General features: G+C 31.6%; 2 protein-coding genes across 5 annotated transcripts in view; both read left to right on the forward strand.

The window, feature by feature from the left end:
• LOC110024591 (26S proteasome regulatory subunit 4 homolog A) overlaps positions 1 to 2,593 on the forward strand; it is a 24,985-nt gene extending 22,392 nt beyond the window's left edge. Inside the window, exon 7 of the mRNA XM_020724654.1 lies at positions 2,381 to 2,593. The gene's annotated coding sequence lies outside the window, so the exon portion shown is untranslated. The remainder of the gene's footprint in view (positions 1 to 2,380) is intronic.
• A 4,295-nt stretch (positions 2,594 to 6,888) lies between these two features.
• On the forward strand, positions 6,889 to 17,493 carry LOC110035811 (protein POLLEN DEFECTIVE IN GUIDANCE 1). 4 transcript variants are annotated; one of them, XM_020740115.1, is made up of 11 exons: positions 6,889 to 7,511; positions 9,548 to 9,689; positions 10,233 to 10,305; positions 11,736 to 11,820; positions 11,983 to 12,056; positions 12,154 to 12,304; positions 12,447 to 12,614; positions 13,452 to 13,549; positions 13,625 to 13,747; positions 16,955 to 17,023; positions 17,111 to 17,493. In XM_020740115.1, exons 1-11 carry the CDS (start codon positions 6,962 to 6,964, stop codon positions 17,309 to 17,311), a joined length of 1,734 nt encoding a protein of 577 aa, XP_020595774.1. In that variant the 5' UTR covers positions 6,889 to 6,961; the 3' UTR covers positions 17,312 to 17,493. The 4 variants fall into 4 exon arrangements, with proteins under 4 accessions (XP_020595774.1, XP_020595766.1, XP_020595783.1 ...); XM_020740107.1 differs by having other exon boundaries at positions 9,548 to 9,699; positions 10,202 to 10,305; positions 11,732 to 11,820; positions 17,111 to 17,492; XM_020740124.1 differs by lacking the exon at positions 9,548 to 9,689 and having other exon boundaries at positions 10,202 to 10,305; positions 17,111 to 17,492.
• Positions 17,494 to 18,675: the final 1,182 nt, after the last annotated feature.

The following is an 18,675-nucleotide window of genomic DNA, read 5'->3' on the forward strand; positions in this document are numbered from 1 at the left end:
ATCAAGTTATAAGTTTGCCTAATCAACTATTCATTAAAAGAAATAAAAAGATCACAGACATTTTTTGGCACCGAATACTTATGTATTTACATAGCTAACATCTTAATTTGATTTTTACATTTTTGTCGGCCAATGTTTTGTATCACATCGAATATACCACTATTTTTTGTTTAAAAAAATGGAATACACCTTTTTCATTAAAAGAAATAAAAAGATCAAGTTATAAGTTTGCCTAATCAACTATTCATTAAAAGAAATAAAAAGATCACAGACATTTTTTGGCACCGAATACTTATGTATTTACATAGCTAACATCTTAATATTTTTTGTTTAAAAAAATGGAATACACCTTTTTCATTAAAAGAAATAAAAAGATCAAGTTATAAGTTTGCCTAATCAACTATTCATTAAAAGAAATAAAAAGATCACAGACATTTTTTGGCACCGAATACTTATGTATTTACAAAGCTAACATCTTAATATTTTTTGTTTAAAAAAATGGAATACACCTTATCATATCCATCCATCCATTTTTAATATATACTTTAAATCGGACATCTCTATGCTATGTCCGACAGGTGTCAGAGCAGTGTCCCCGTCCTACATATGTCAGACACTGCATGACTCATTAATTCGAATGAACACCTTCATAATTAATGATTTTTTTTGTTTAATGGTTTTTTTGTGATATGGAAAGCATCATGAAAAGTGAAAATTTAATGATTTTTTTGTGATATGGAAAGCATCATGAAAAGTGAAAATTTAATGATTTTTTTGTGATATGGAAAGCATCATGAAAAGTGAAAATTTAATGATTTTTTTGTGATATGGAAAGCATCATGAAAAGTGAAAAAAATGATTTTAATTTGTTATATTTATTTAGTAGGTATGATAATCTTCAAGTTTTTATTAGACCATCTGTCTGCTCCCGTTTTATTACTCCTAGCTTTTGGGCTGATCGTTGCAGGTTGGGTGTTATCTTTTTGCAAAATACATATTCTTTTAGGTTGTGATGTACTTGGGTATGGTTTGTGACTTAATTCTGTCAAATTTCGTGTGCATAGCGTCAGGATATTGTGGTGATTAGGAGTCCATCTGCATTTGGTGTTTTTCTTTTTCTTTTTGCTGGAAATGTACTAGCAAATGGCTAGCTATTTATAGAATACTTTTATTTAAAATTGTCTATTATGAACGTTTCTTCTCAAAATAGTGCGATCTGTAATTGAACTGGATGGGCAAGTGGAATATTGGGTGCTAAAGCACAAACTGATATAGGTGGGGTTATTGATTAAACTAGTTAGCACCTACTGAACTATGAAATTGACCAGCTATGCATTAATTATGTTTTTTTGGTATTATTTATTAAGAAAAATGCCACTTGAAAGAAGCGTAATCTATTTAAAATTTTCTGTGATTATTGCTTTGGAGAAAGAAGAATAAGGTAGGTATTATCCAAGGCCTCTATTTATTTATTTTATTATTGGAGACTTAGCCTGCAGTAAGATCATGGAAAATTACAAGGCACTTTTCTTTTTGCTGAAAGAAAAAATTGTATGGTACTACTAAGATCTTCAACTATGCCATTGCCAGTGTTGTTAGATAAACACTATTTTTTTTCAGGCTTCATCATAGCCAGTTTAACAGCCTAGTAACTGTTATAGATATTTGATTTGTGGCACGTGGCATGTCCTTACAACTTGTAATATATTGGATGGTGCAGAAAGATTTTGCAAAAAAATAATACTGCATGCACCAGTGTACGGTAAAATACTTTCAATTATTTTTATTAAGTTATTTATTTATATTTAATGTCGGAACTTCTTTTATGTTTAGTAAAATTACCCTGCCTTGCAATAAGCCATCTTGGCCTTCAATAGCGCTTTGTGTTGACCTTTGACATATTTTTTTGACTTTTTGTATGTTGGAAATTCATAATGATTCAGTTTTTTTTAACGGTTTAGCTATACTGGAATTTTTTGTTAACTCAAAGTTCAATACTTTGGGAATCTTACTTCTATTGAAAAGCAACAAAAAGTTTAATATGTTGTGTCAATGCTTTGCAGTCTCCTTGGTTTTTCCATGATTTAATATGTTGATGCAAATCAAACATTAAATAAGTGTCAATGCTTTGCAGTCTCCTTGGTTTTTCCATGATTTACTGTATTACGAACCTGATGCCTTGGGCACAGATATATTTTTTATACAATCGTAAAAATTTTCGCTTAAGTTTAACTTTTGTAGCATGCTTGATTTAATGCCTTTGTATTTTTCTTGTTACTTAACTTCTAACCTATTTTGTTGTTCGCTTGTTGCAGCACGATTTAATGCCTTTGTATTTTTCTTGTTACTTCTAACCTATTTTGTTGTTCGCTTGTTGCAGCACTAATGAGCAGGATTCCAGTAATCAACATGCTAGTTCAAAACAGGTTTTAGGCTAAAATGGCATGTGCTTTCCAGCAAAACGTTACTTACATTATACATTGCCTTCTGTGCTATTATTTGAACATCAAGTTTCATAATTTCTATTTGTTCTGGTTATACTTTTGGTTAAGAACAAATACAAATTGCCCATGTAACACCATAGAATCATTTCTACATTTGACGTTGCTTCTTTTGAAATATTTTATGAGACAATTATTTCTTAGCACTGTTCTTTACAAAAGAAAGGTCACCCTTTTTCTTAGGGCTGTAAATGAGTTGAGTCGAGCTCGAGTAGGTGCCTATTCAATGTCAAGATTGTTTATTAAAAGACTATTTGAGCTCGACTTGACTTAATTCGAGCTATGTTCATATAGGGATTACTGAGTTTATTAATGAGTAGCTTATTTAACAGAGAAATGAATGACAATTAAGCCTTAATCAACTCTTTAATGAGTTTGTTTGAAATCATTAACCAACAATATCAAACAAACTATTCATGAATGAGGTATAATCGAGCTTGTTCTTGAACTTTAAAGAATGTTATTTAAGACATGAATTAACGAGTTATTGAAGCTTGTTCATTTTGCAAAGTGTTCATGAAAGTATTCAAGCTCATTGATTAGCTAATCAAACGATCATGAACGCGTTCTAATTCAGCTGAGTCATGAGTAGTTTGTTGAATGCCCAATTCATTTGTAGCTCTTAAATTTTCTCTTCATTGGAGCTATCCTTGTGGAGATAGGCATTGGTATTTTGATAGTGGTCCTTGTTGGTCGGAGAGGACTTAAGAGAAATTACCCCATGGAGTTGCTTCTCCATTATTTTTTATTGTTTCTTCATCATCCTAAAGAGAATGTTGACTCACTCATCTTGCATGTTTCTCGTAGTTGCAAACCTTGCACGAACAATTTTTCTCCATTGTGTCCTATTCAGTCTCATATTTTCGTTTAAGTCTAATAAATTTAGATCATTTTTTATACAATATGCCCAAGTCTTTTTAGGTCTGCATCTGCTTTTCTTAACATAAGTTAGATTTAAATCATCTACTCTCCTAACTCTCTCATGAAATGATTGACGTTAAATGTAACCAAACCATCTAAAACGACTCTCTAATATTATCTGCCACTGGAGTACACCAACTCTTTCACGGATACGTTGGTTTCATATTTTGTCTCTAAGTGTCAAGCCTCTCATCCATCTGAGCAACACAAAATCTTAAAGCACCATAATAAAAAATATTCTCCTTGATCGAGACTCTTATCACCGATCATTAAAACCTCATGATAGCAATATAATAATTGAAGCTCTTGGACCGAGACTTTTGTCGAGAAAACTTGAAGCATCACTTGTGTGCCTATTAAAGCTCATTCAAGGGCTAAAGCAAGGAAATTCCTTCCAACCTTCAAGCCTATGACTAGGAGGATTCTATTTTGCTCAAACCTCATCCCCCAACTCTCTTCTATCATCTATACTTAATTGACTATTATAACACTCATGGAAATTCTAATAATAGAACCCTTAGCTTCACTATAGTGGATGCAAATCTAAACCTTCAAGCTAACTTAAAATTTTCATATTTTACTTCATATAGTTTTATTCTTCAACATTTTTGCATCTAGTTTAGTTTCATGCTTGATTATATTTTTTTGGGATAAGTACATGCTGACCACCCCAAAACATTGATATTTATAAATTAATCACGCAAGTGATTTTTTTATCAGATTTATTTAGACGTGCCGACAATCAAATTATTGAGAATTTGATAAGAATGAAAAATGTGGGTTGGAGTTTTATCATGAATTTTGATATTTGAGTGAGTTTGAAAAATGGATGAACGAGGGTGGTTAATTTGTAATTAGCAAGCTTCTGGTGGTCTGGTTTTCTGCTATTGATGGTTGGGTTGATTGGGGCATTGTATAAGGTTTGATTTGGTAAGATTAGGATTGGTCTGTGTTTTATGCAGTATATTGTTTGTTCTTTAACCCTATGTTATATTAGAGTTGAGGATAAGTTATCTACATAGCACACCCAATTCTTATATATTTACATATCTAACACTTAAACTTCTCGATCCTTTCATATATGTCATTTTACCTATGAATTAAAGATCTGGTGTTACATTTTTTAAAAGTTGATATGAAGGATTTGAGCGGTATAAATGTAAAAAAAAGTAAAGTTTAAGTGTTAGATATGTGATTACATGGGAATTGGGTGGTATATATGTAAATTCCCCTAGAATTAATTTATACTGAGTTAACCTCTTGTGAAACCTTGTGAAACCTTTATGGTGATATTTTTTGCAAAAAGAATGCAATGCAACTTTTCATGCATGAATAAGGTGGCATATATGTATCAAAATTGAAATTTAGGTGAATAGATACGTAAATACATAAGAATTGAGTGGTATGCACGTAAATCTTCCAATTTATATATGTATGAGCTTGTTGAACTTGGGTTGTTCTTAAGCTATAAAAAATAAGTCATATTTATTTTGGGCTCTAGCTCGAATGTGGATTGTATTTAGGGTTGTGATCAAGCCGAGTATGACATGGATTTAATGCGGCTTGGTTGATCTCATATTTAGTTCGAGCGATATACGTATTTCTATTTGGCCTATTTAATTTTTTTTAATGTTCATATTTGATTTATGTTTAGTTTTTTTTTTATTAATTGAATAAAATAATAATTTGAATGATTACCTAATTTTTTATATAAAATTAAAATTTGTTTTGAATTTGATTTTTCATATAAAATTATTTATAAAATTAAGCTAGAAGTTTGATTGGATACTTGATTTTCTATATAGAGTTATTAGCAAATAATTTTATAAATTAAAATAAAATAATCAATTGAATAAATTTTAAAGTAAAATCTAATTAATTTATATCAAGTAAATAAAATAGTATGTATATATATATATATATATATATATATGTGTATGATTAAAGTTTACTTCTACATATAAAAAAATATAAATTCAAATGATTCAATTATATATAAGATAAACAAAGTAATGGGGAATGATTTAAACATATTAGAATAATGTTATTCAAACCAAAATAAGTTGGATTGTAACACCATTTTATAATCGTTCGCTAATTAAATTTACTGAACACAAACAAACTTTTTGCGCTCAATATATAAACTTTTTGTTCGTGTTCGGCTCGATCTGACGCGAAATAATTAAATTATACATGTATAATCATGTTTTTAAATAATTTAATTGATTACAAGACTAAAAAGATTTATAATAAATTAAGATTATTAATTTAAAAATAGAATAAGTATACATTAACTTATATTAAAATGAATATTTTAATATAAATAATAAGATTTAAATCTCACCATTGCCTCTAACATCCTACATCTGAGTCAATAGGCTTATCAAAGCGGCTTTTTGTTCGCGAACAACTCGTGTTTGACTCGCTAAACAAATCAAATAAACGCGAACAAACTCTTTGAGCTCGATATATTAACGAGTCGAACATAAAAATGACATTTTTTAACTAGCCGAACACAAGCAGAGCCCGAGCCCGCTCAAGCCCGGCTCAAACCAATGACACGAACTTTCACATTACATGAAACAGGGAAGAGTGATGCTCGAGCATATTTAACGCTAAAAAAATTGATGTGTCTTAAGTTACATGCCATAACTTCAATTTTTATACGGCAGCTTAGAACATATCTCTATAAAAAAAATACTGTAGATATGCATGCCCCTAAAGTCAAAAAGTTCGTTACTATTATTAATTAAAATAATTATTTTATAACTAAAGTTAAATTACAAGTCATTTTTAAATTTAAAAGATTAATAATCTAATGGGAGTACTACTAGGCTTCATAATATGTTTAAATTTAAATTTAAAATATCTTTAAAATAATTTGATTAAAATTTTAATTATAACATATTTTACCCAATTTTTCTCATAATATCTTGAAAATATATTACATCAGGACTTAGTGCGAAGTCCAATGAAATCACGCACACGTATAGAAAAAAATCGGTTCGATAACATGGGAAAATATTCCCCTTATGTTATTCAGGTGTTATTGTATGTTATTCAAGTGTTATTAGTGTATTATTGTGTTATTATAACACCAGAAATATTCACAGAACACAATAATACATGAATAACATACAATAACACCTGAATAACATGGGGGAAATATTCTCTGATGTTATTGTGTTATGTGATTTCATTGGACTTCACGCTTAACTCTACTTGCGGAGTCCTGATGTAATATTTTTTCGATGTTATTGTGTTATGTGATTTCATTGGACTCCACGCTTAACTCTACTTGCGGAGTACTGATGTAATATTTTTTCTAATATCTTATATTAGTTTAATAAGTAGATAGATAAAGATATAACTGCCACACTAATATCTTATATTAATAAGTAGATAGATAAAGATATAACTGCCACACTAATACTTAAAATTCAAATAAATAAAATTTACAGAAACTCCCCTCTTAAATCTTCAGAGACGCCGGCCTTCTTCGTTTTCTTGCTCATCGTTACCTCGCATCTGTCTCGCTCATGTCCCTCAGATCTGCCCCGCGAAAGCCGTCGTTCGATCTCCTCGACGGAGAGAGCTCCGGCGACGGTGGAAGTCTTTTCGAACGCTCGATCTTTAACCTAGCAGAAGAGAATGAGTTCATCAATGGCCGCTCAAGCCGCCGGAAACGCAAATCAAAGGCTGCGAAGAAGAAAAAAGCCGCCGGGGAGGGCTCGATGGAGCTTGACGATCGATTTCTTTTATCGGAGAATAACGCGCGGGATGAGATTGGGATGAATTTTTCAGTCTGTGAGAACCGGTCGGTGGTGGAATCTGCTTGCGAGAGCAACGTGGTGGAGACGGACGCCGAGAGCGGTAGAGTGAGTTGTGTTTCCTATGTGGAGTTGAGGCAGAGGTATGTGAACAGTGTTGCTTCTGAGGGTAATGGAGTCGATGATGCAAGCAGCTATAACGAGACCTCGACGGCGGGGAAGTGGAAGCCTGAGTCTATTGGTGGGGCCAACAAGTTGGAAAGCATGGAGTCGTTGGATTGGAAAAAAGTTATGGCAGAGAATCCTGATCTTCTTGGAGGTATTGTGCTGCCTGAGCTATGTTTGTCTTGAACCAATTTTTCATGCTCTTTGGATACAGTCATGTCTACGTTAATTTTCTTTGGCTGTTTAATTTACCTTACGTTTTTGAAGTTTTATACACTTTTAGCTGATGAACTATGAACTCTTATCGAATTTTATTGAAATTTTTTTTTTTCTGGTAAACTCGGTTTGTTTAGCACTTAGCGCTTGATGGTTGTCATGCTGGTAGAAAAAGAATCAGAAATCCTCTCTAGGCTTATTCTTATGCAGAAGTATTTAGTAGCACTTATTTCAAATTCGACGACTGCAGGATGTACGAATGCATGTTGAGCCTTCTCTAACCAATACACAGGCGGGCATACATGCACACGCAAAGTGAAGCACACAGCCTAGGAGTCAGTTTTTGTGCTTTAGTTTCATGTTCCTTCGTGAAGGTAATCACACAACCTATCAATCCAATAGTTTTGGTAGGCACCTCATCCGAGGGCTAGTTTTGAGGCAAATGTTTTGAAGTGATTGTGACTCCTTTAATTGAGTCTAATTATTTGCCTTTAGAAAGTAAATGAAAGTGATTTTGCATTTTGGAACTCATAAAGATGAGAAGAGGGTTTCAATCAGGAGGGCTTGATAGTCAATTGCAACTTTGCTAAATGTAAATAATAATAAAATGATACAAAATTAATTGTCTGATTGATTATAAATTTTCTTTTACATATAGTAAATTAAATAATATAAAATTATGAGGGTTGGGTAGAAATGAAAGTCACCTTTACACAAACACGCTCTGTAAAAGTGTTTTTTTTTTTTAATTAAACAAAAACAGTTCACAGAAGTTCTTAGAAGTTCACTGAATCACTTTCAAGAACTTAAGCCATAAGGAAGTTTACTGAATAACTTAAGCACTTAAGCCTTAAGGATGTACTGCTTCTTTATTGGTTCCATTATCACAAAGGTAGTTCTAAGCAAAATGGAGTTGGCTATGGGGCATCTTTATAATTAAAGAGATTAAATGGAAAAAAAAATAATCCAAAAAATTCCATCTATAACTTATTTTTAGAATTTTAATGCAAACTTGAGCTAATTATTGTAAAAATAGATTCTTCTTATGGGCTCACTGTAAAACTAGAATTTTCTTTTTAGCTTATATGAAATTGTATAAGCTTTATTTGTTTTGTTCTGCTGTACCTATGAAGTAAAGAGTAATAGCATGATACTTTGATACTCAGCCTAGAAGGGAGGTGCAAGATATGGGTATATATTTAGGCAAGGGAAGGTAGAAAGAAGTGGCGGTTAGGGGCTGAGGGATTGAGAATTGCATTAGAGAGCAATTATGAGGTTCATTTGATTAATCAAACTAAGTATTATTGAGTATAGACGCTATAGTTTTTTTTTATAGTCGGGTGCTCCTAACTTCAAATGCAAACAACAATAGAAAATAACATATTGACTAACCCATAAACTTACATTAAATTTAACGTGACAGAAAATAAACATGAAATTAACTTAAACTAAGTTGTTCCCCATTAGATCAAATCAAGGAGGGAAGAACATGCTTCTGTTTTAATATGCTAATTAGTAATGAAGATAAGAGTTAAGCAAGAAGAGAGAGGAAATCACAATGATTGCCTACATTTGCTGTTGATGAATACCTTATAGGTTATTTCTACTCAGTTCTGCAAAAACTTTGCTCAAACAGCTACCTTATTATAAAAACAGGTTTCAAATCGCTTACCTACCATTTTGCAAAGACACGCCTTGAAAGTGCTTAAACTAATTTTTGTATCACGTCAAGTACAGTTTAAATTCTATGGTTTTAAATTTCTATTGCAACAAAAGACCAATTTTCTTGCGTCTGAGATGCTGTTGAATTTAGTTATACGTTGAAAATTATAGCTCCCTAACGACAGGATAAATTCACTCAATGTTATAAATTGGGAAGTGCTGTCAGCTATGCTGCATTTGAAAGATGCAGTTTTTGTGTTCCATCATTCATTGCAGAACTTTACAATTTAACTTAATGTTGCTATTATGCAGAAGTTTCAACTGTAGAGATTGCGCCTATGAAATATTTTATTGGAGAAATATATGGTGGAAATTCTCTTAGAAGCACAATCTCTGTTGGTAATGAGAAGCAACGGCAAAGGGTCTATAATACTATGTTTCATGTCCCATTTAGGTGTGAAAGGGTACTTTCAAATCTCCTTTAATTTCTTCATAGGGGTGTGTTTGAATGAGCTTCATCATGCTAGTCCGTATGATTAATATTTGTGTTGGTATAATACTTGCATTTATAAATTCGATTTTAGTTGCGGTTTTATATGTCATACAACAGTTGTTCTTCAGGAAGAAAATTCTTATGTAGACTATTTATTCCATTTATGATTAAATGCTTTTATAAAAAAGAACATCTTTTAGTAAAATCATGATTGCAATGGTCTATCCAACTTTTGTGATGTAGCGAATATTCTCATGAAAGTTGCGTCTTCAATGACAGTTAAGTAGGTTATTTCAAAATGTTATTTTAAATTATTTGCAATGATTGCAAAGCGGCATCTTTTTGGATATTGAGAATGCTACTGATATGTATTTACTTAATGTCAATTTGAATCAAGTTTATATGTATACTCTGTTTATTCGCTTATTTCTATGGCATTAGTCGCATTCTGATGTTGACTTGAACTCCTGCAGCTTATTATGGCAGGCTTCTTTTTCTGTGTAGATTCATTTTTATCACTGCTAACCATAATGCCAGCAAGAATCCTTTTAGTTATCTGGAGGTTGCTGAGGACCAGGTGAGTAATTTCCCTTTTTCTAGTAGAATTTTTATTGAAGAGGATTTCAGAATTCACTTGGGATTCATGCATCTTTAGAATTTGACCCTGCAAGTTGTTAGCATCTATTTCACGCTTTGATTTTAGGCTCTCCGATAACTTAATGTATAGGTTATATGAAGAATGGATCTAGAGGCATTTGTTGATATCTTGCGAAGTTGAAGATCTTTTTTTTCTTAATTTAGGCTGAAATACTTTTGTAATTTTTCTTATATTAAGTAATTACATCCTTATATGTACGTGTAAGTTCATTGGTCGGAGGGTCTTTTTGAAGTATTCATTGTTCTGTTAAGTTGAAACCACTTTCTACAAATTTTCAGCAATATATTTATGTATTAATGACTTCTTAATTTATGTTTTGATTGTTGATTAACAACTGTCAAAGAAGATTTTTTTCTCAAATTTTGCTTAGTGATATAACACAATTTTCCCTCTTTATTTTAACATTCCACCATTTCTATTTTGTTAATGTTGGTATTTGGTAACTTTTGCATTCAAAATGGTAATAAATGTTTGTAGAAATATATTTTATTATCTAATTTGAATAGCTGTATTGTAAACTTGAGCTAGGCTCGAATATTGGAAACAGCTTCTATGCATTGTTGGGTTTTGTGTGCATTAAAGTTATGCCTTTTTCTAAAATGTAGGCAAAATTCATTTGCCACTAAAGAATATGAACTTCGGTCCCATTTGGGGCAGTATATTTGGTGCGGTGCGTTTTGGAAAAGCACTCAGGCCCGTTTGGGTAGCAGTTTTTTCAAAATGCTGCATTCTCAAACCACTGAAATTAACATTTTCACACCGTTCTTGGCTAGATGCCGTGGCAGTTTTCTAGCTGTGGCCTGACTTTTCCAAGCAAAAAAAATTGTAATAGCCACCGTAGCTTTTTGAACAACAAATTATTTTTCAGTAATTTATCAACAACTTATTAATTAGGTGTTGCTGCCCCAAACAGACCTTTCATCTGATAGGAAACTGTCTCTAGCATCATTTATTAAATCGACATTTCCATATTTTGCGGACACGGGCAAATCCTTGTTTCCTTTTAGTTTGTTGCTGAATATTGGAGCTTAAGCACACATCCACATCTTTCTCAGCCCTACATTAGTTGATTGATTTATGGAATTTGCCATGGTAATTCTCCTTTTTCAATCAACTCTTCTGCTGATTATTATGTGTTTGTTCTGCTGTTGCCTTATTTGCTCCTTTTCATGTTTAGATATTTTGTTTAGGGATTTTCTAGGGAAAGTCCAAATTAAATAAACTGAATATGTGTGTTAGAATTGTACATAATTTTCTTGAATGTGGAATTTTGCACTGCCTGAATAATGCTTTTTTTATAACTTAAATAATCTATACAATTGATCTTAAAATTAACTTTTGGCAGACAGTTTCAGAGGCCGAATGCTGCAGAGTTGTCTGATTTTGGTTGTTTTATGGTGTTGGTTCTTGGAGTCGCAACTTTACAGAGGACAGGTAGGGACATTTTATGCTCTTAGAAATGGTTCGACTAAATGGCAATTCTAATATTTCAGCACCTTTACATGTTATAAGTTATAATTTATGTCTTGGAAACATGTTCTCGTTAAACAAATGCATCATAACCATCTTCTATAAATTATTGCCCCACTTATCCAGATATCAGCTTAATATACCACATGATACGAGGGCAGGGAACTGTCAAGCTCTATGTGGTTTATAACGTCTTAGAAGTGAGCAACAGATTTTTTTCTTTGTATATTTACTTCTATTTTATCACTAAACTTATTGATTACAGTCTTCCTTTTTTTTTCTTCGTGATTGTGACAGATTTTTGATAAGCTTTGTCAGTCCCTTGGTGAAGATGTTTTGCAAGTTCTGTTTAGCTCAGCAGAGGGTCTTTCAAATTGTTCTGCAGAAAATTTCAAGCTTGAAATTAGCAAATTTGCTTTTGACATGGCCATTGCTATCGTTGCATTTAATATCCTTAATAAGTGATGCTCTGTTCTTCATATAAATTTTTGTGTGTGTTTGTGTGCCCAATTATTTAATATCTTTAACAATTGATGTTATTCAATTTTCATGCAAATGGTCATTTTGGTGGTATCCTTAACTGTTAATACTTCTTCATTCATTTATCTTATTAGCGCAGGCAGTTACCCTTTCAACTTGCATTATTGCCCACAATAATGCTTTGCTTGCTTTATTAGTGTCAAATAACTTCACTGAAATAAAGAGCAATGTATTCAAACGTGTTAGCAAAGACAACCTACATAATGTTGTGTATTCAGGTTTGTTTTTTTTTCTGAATTTCATAAATGTCTCGCGGATGTATATTGCTACCTTGTTTGTTGTGAATTTATGATGACATTGAAATAGGAGTCTGAAACACTTACCAAACCAGAGGTTGCTTGGTAGTTCTCATCAGGAATGTATTCCTGAGTAGATCCATTTGCTTTTCGTTGTTCGTTTTGAGGGATCTACATACATACCACCCAAATCCTATATATTTGCATATCTAACACCTAAAATTTTCTTTTCTTTTACTTTTATACCACCCAAATCTTTCATATTACATAAAAATATCACTAAAAAGGTAAAATGCACATTTTCATGCATTGTCAATGTGGCATGTATGTAAAAATTGAAGTTTAAGTGTAAGATATGTGACTACCTAGTAATTAAGTGGTATTTATACAAATCTTCCTTTCTTTTTTGTCATTTTCTACAGATTTTCTTCTATTTTGGAATGAATGTATTGAAATTAAATTGGTGCTTGCATGTTTCTCTATGTGAGGAGCTTACTTCCTACTCTTTGATTCAAAGTTTTTTATTTGAACACTTATCAAATTAGCAAATTCTATGCATACATCTATAATAAATCGGGATATTAGTATCCCTCAATCCAATTTTCATCCAGAGAGGTAATCTGTATTGTATTCCTTTCTGTAGTTTGTGCATAATCAATATTTATGTACAATATGTTTAGCTTCTACTATCGCCCCTTTTATCCTACACTCTTTTCTGAGAGAATTTTACCAATTTTCATTGATTTTCTATTATTCCAAAATTTATAATTATTCAAGGTATTTTTTTAAAGTCATTTCTTGATGGCTGTTTATGAGCAGATATAATAGAAAGATTCCACATTACAGCCTTTGTGTTATTTGTACTTGCTCAAAATATCTTGGAGGCAGAGGGTTCCTGGTTTGAGAGCTTTCTTACGGTAATTTCCACATATTTGGTTCATTGGGTAAATCTAACTTGTTATTTTGACATAGCATATCTTTTGTTTTATCAGAATGCTTTCATGGTTTACATGTGTGAAGTACTAATTGATTCAATCAAGCATTCTTTCCTTGCAAAATTCAACGATATAAAACCAGATGCATACTCGGAATTCCTAGAAGATCTCTGCAGACAGGTAATTCATCGAAACTATTGAAATTTGTTTTACCTGTGCCTTGTTTCTGCTCAAGAAGAATCATTTCAATATCCCGTAGAATAATAGTATTGGATGATTGTTTCTTCTTATATCCTGAAATTGGTTTTATGATTCATGATTATAATACGCGCTTCTCAAAGTCTCGAAGTGCTTAAAATGAAGTGTCCTTCATCAGATTGAAGTATTTGATGAAAATGCATTTTATATTCTCAATCACCTTGCTCTAGAACTCTCTTGTTCTACTGCGATGACTATTTTGTGAAAATTCTGGACATTTATTAAAATATATTGTACTAAGCTCGAACTGAACTAAATTTGACTTTAATTGGCAATTATATCATAGTTGTGTGGGTTCATTCTCATGTTTACAAATTACTTTTGGATTGTGTTTAAGAATGAGGTAACCAACTTAAATCAAGACATTCGTTATGCTAAGCTACTGTAGTTTAAATTTGATGACATCTTATTTCAAAATGATATGACGAAATACAATAAAAGATGAATTGTTATTCAGGCAAATATTTGTTGCTTATTAGGAACCATTGATACATCTCATGGGTTCTTCCTGTAAATGTCTAAGGATATACATATCTATGGTAAATATAATACCATGTATGTGTGTTGATGGGCATAATATGTATAAGATGGAGGGAGGGCAGGCTAAAGTTTATGGGAGAGGAGGAGGAATTAGCTATTTTGCAAAATAACTCTAATGTTAGAGGAGGAGCAATTAACCATTTTGAAAAATAACCGTAATGTGTATTCAGGATGTTTTATTATGTCAACAGTTCTTTGTTTTGAATGGATTAAATTTTTTAGATGCTCACTTGAATGTTTTTCGAAAAAGTGATCCTAGTGAGTATTTGACTTTTTTATGTCTATGATAAATGGAATGTTATTTTAAATTAGTAAATTGAAAGAATAGTAAACAATGAAATCCTCTTCATTGGTTTCAGCACGAAAACAGATGGCTACATACAGCCAAAAACAAGCGGTGGAACTTGAAATATAAAATGGAGAATATATTGATTTTATAAAATTTTTCATTATAATAATATAATATCTAAAACTTAATTTTTTCCGTCTTGCAAAATCCTTGTGATAACACTCCTTTATATAACCAACTATACTCTCAATCATTAAATAAAAACTATTTATTCGTAATATATCTATGATTAGCTTTATAGTTAATTTTAATTAATTGGCTTCTTTAACATTTAAAGAATCAATACCTAGCCTAATGGCATAGATAGTTTTTAACTAAATACTGATTAGGAAGCTAGGCATTGTGTTTCATCCCAACGAGTGGAAAACCTGAAACCCATAAAGGTTCTTTTAAGCAAATATACCTGATTCCTTTCTGAAAAAAAAAAAAAAAAAAAAAAAAACTTAAAATCTTAAACTTTCATAACGTTGTGCTGTGGACTTCAACAAGTGGTTTGTACCTGACTAAATGCCTAGAAACTTATTTTATTTTTCTATAAAGCATAATTTGACAATATTGTTAAAATAATGACTTTATGCTCTTCAATCTTGTAGCATAAATGAAAATATTAGTAGTGTTTAGTCTTCACTTGATAGAAGAATTCAGGTTCTATTTACCAAGTGAGGCGGGATAAAAAATAAATTTTCACGCTTTTCTTTTCGTCATAATTCAAGTTAGGAGATATGATCTAGTGAATTTGTAATTTTTATTTATATAGTGATGTAGTTCTTTGGGCGTTCATTTTATTTGTATTTTACTTTTGTATATATTTTTGTGCTTTCAGAAATGTTGTTCATTGCCCTTGATGTACGCATATCATTTAGATTTGTTCGTGTACAACGTGAGGTAGAAAATTCACCTGTTGTACGAATTAATGAAATTAGTGTCAAAAGATTAGGAAGAAAAAATTCAACCTACGGTTACATGGATAATACTTAGTTAATTTGATCTGTAAAAATTGTTCATAGTTCAAAAATCACTCAATTGATGATTCGTTATGTTGACCCCAAATAGTTGGTAGAAGGCTGATGATCATTTTGGTCTACTGAAAATAGGATAATTAAAAATATACTTCAAAAGAAATAGTACGAAAGTTATGTAAAAAAAAATGTTCAAAATTGATTTATCAACTTATGCAACATTTAACAAAATGAATAATAATGTGGATCAATAACCCAACCCGAAATAGTTGACATAATGATCATTGAGCAATGATGACGATCATTGATTGTATTTGTAACAGCTATATGATTCTCGCCTTTATAAATCTGTTGGATTTATCATTAATTTAATTGATAAGGTATAGCTTGCTCTTTCTTTTTGCAGGCATAATTCAACAAAGTTAATAGCAATTTTAAATTATTTTAATTGTAAATGAGAAAATCTGCTTCTTTTTAATATTTGATTCGTTTACATATCCCAACGTAATCCAGTCTATTAATTTCTTACGAATAGATTTAATATCTCAGATTTTGAAAAAGAATGAAAAATGAGGATTTACAAAGCTGTTCCTAAATTATTTGGATAAGCTTGATGATGATCTTAATCCACTTTGTTCATTTATTTCTAATACATGTTGGTCATTTTAGACTTCAAATAAGATTGCCAAGGAAAATCTCATTCACCATAAAGTTGAATAGCTTGCTTGTTATGACGTGTTTTCATCCTTTTTCTTAGATTCTTGTTGTATTTTCTAAATTGGCGCTCATTTTATGCATAATTTTTTCTTAAGCGGAAATTTAAATACTTAACATCCAATTCTTATGTATTTCCATATCTAACACCTAAACTTTTATATTTACATTTATAACACCCGTGTTATAAATCTATGCATGAAAAATGTTTATTTCATTTCTAAAAAGTAATTAAAAAGTGGTATTTTTTATGTGATATTAAAGATTCAAAGATTTGAGTGCTATGCATGTGAATATGAAACTTTAGGTGTTAGATATAGAAATGCATGAGAATTGTCTGGTATGTATGTAAATTTCCCTTTCTTAAATTGGTAATATTTTGTTCAGTTAAGCTTGGCAGAATATATATATAATCATGTTTTGCATTCCTATCTTATATATAGTGCACATAGATTTCTTATTCATTCCTGAATTTTAAACCAAATGTAAATTCAAAATTTCCAGCATATTCAGAAATATTTCCTGTCTTAATTTTTTCTTGTGCTTATTCATATTCCTGTGTTCCAGACCCTAAATGAGAAGGCCGAGGATCGTCCGAAAGTCCTTCCTTTCATTCCCATTGCTCCAGCTTGTGTGGTCTGCTCCTGCTTCCAAAATTTCTCCTCTCCAAAGCTTCTCTTTTCCTTATACAGAACTATAAAACTCCTCTTCCATTTAATGCAGGTCATCAGAGTCTTAACTCCAATCTATGCAACTCTTCTTCCCTACGGCCCTTTCTTGTGGAGATTATTTTGGATAATTATCTGGTCAACCCTCACATATGTCATGCTTGCCATAAGCAAAATAACGATAGGTCTCGCCCTTCGCCGACTCGCTAACTCCTACTTGAATTTGCGGCGGGAGAGAAAGCAGCACGTGGATTGATTATTTCTCACTCTTGGTAAGATTGTTCTTAATATTTTGGAGATCATGATGCAAATTTTCCATTTGGTCTCGATTCATTTGAGAGGATGGATGGCTTAGTTTGCAGTTTCAGTTCTTACATTTCTATTCAATTTTTTTTAGAGCAATGTTTTACTTTAAAATTTTCAACATCAGATCTGATGATATAATAAAAAAAAGATAAGGCATGATGTTCATGTGTTCTGATTATAATTGTTTTGTGATGCAATTTTGGAAATTTTGGATTTATTTGATGTCAGTGTCCTGCAAAAATTGATTTATTATTTATATATTTATTTCACTTTTCTTAATGTAAATTGAAGAATTTTAATACTCATATTGACCAAATTTTGATCAGGATATTCTTATTTGATTCTTCTCCATAAAGATAAGATGTGCATTCTAATGTTATTTATTTGAGATTTTTCTTTAATAGTCATGTGTTTGAGTGGAGTGAAAAAAGCATTACTTTCTCTTTTAATATTGTGATGTCATTTTTCTTAGATATAATGCATTTGCACTATTGCTATTTACAAAACAAACCTGCATCATTCTTTCCAAACTGTCACTCAAGTATAAAAAATTACAATAACATTTCAAATCATGATTTTCATTTTTATCAAATTCCTAATTGTTTAATGGTGGTGAGAACAAATAGATTGGCTTAGTAATTCAACAAATGTTCTCGGTGATCATTTTGTAAATAGCAACAATTCATTTGCAAAATTGCTTTTGGATTTCTTGCTTTCATCTCTGTGTCCTTGGCTGACATCCTAGTTTCAAAATTCTTAAATCAGTCACCATCGCATGCCTCCAGCGGGAAAAAAATATTACATCAGAAGTCTTGATATAAAAAAAATATCAGGACTTCAATCACTGTCTGCCACATGTACAGTACGGGCCCACTGTGCTTTAAATTATTTTATTTTATTTACTAAGGAGGCCCGGACTGTACACATGATAGACAGTGATTAAAGTCTTGATGTAATATTTCCTCCTCTAGCGGGGTGCCAACGCGCCATTTGTTGCTCTACCTCTAATAGTCCTATTGTCGTGGGTGGTGGTTGGAAACCAGCCGGACATTGTTGTCATTCTCATTTATATTTGAAGTTCTTTGGTTTAGTGACTCATTATAGTCTTCAACTTGGTTTCATGTCTTTCTGGTTTGGAAACTTATTGAAATTTAGGGTTTAAGCTATAGCCAAAGACGAGCAGATCTTTGTTCTCACTTTCAGTGTATTATGCTTGAGATGAATTGGGAGCTTTTGTTCAGAAAATAATTCACTAGTGGGAGAATCATACACAAATATTATGTTATGAACGCTTTCAAAGACATTGCTTTCCCT

The sequence above is a fragment of the Phalaenopsis equestris genome, unplaced genomic scaffold (assembly GCF_001263595.1).
Source record: "Phalaenopsis equestris unplaced genomic scaffold, ASM126359v1 Scaffold000002, whole genome shotgun sequence".
NCBI classification, from domain to species: Eukaryota; Viridiplantae; Streptophyta; class Magnoliopsida; order Asparagales; family Orchidaceae; genus Phalaenopsis; species Phalaenopsis equestris.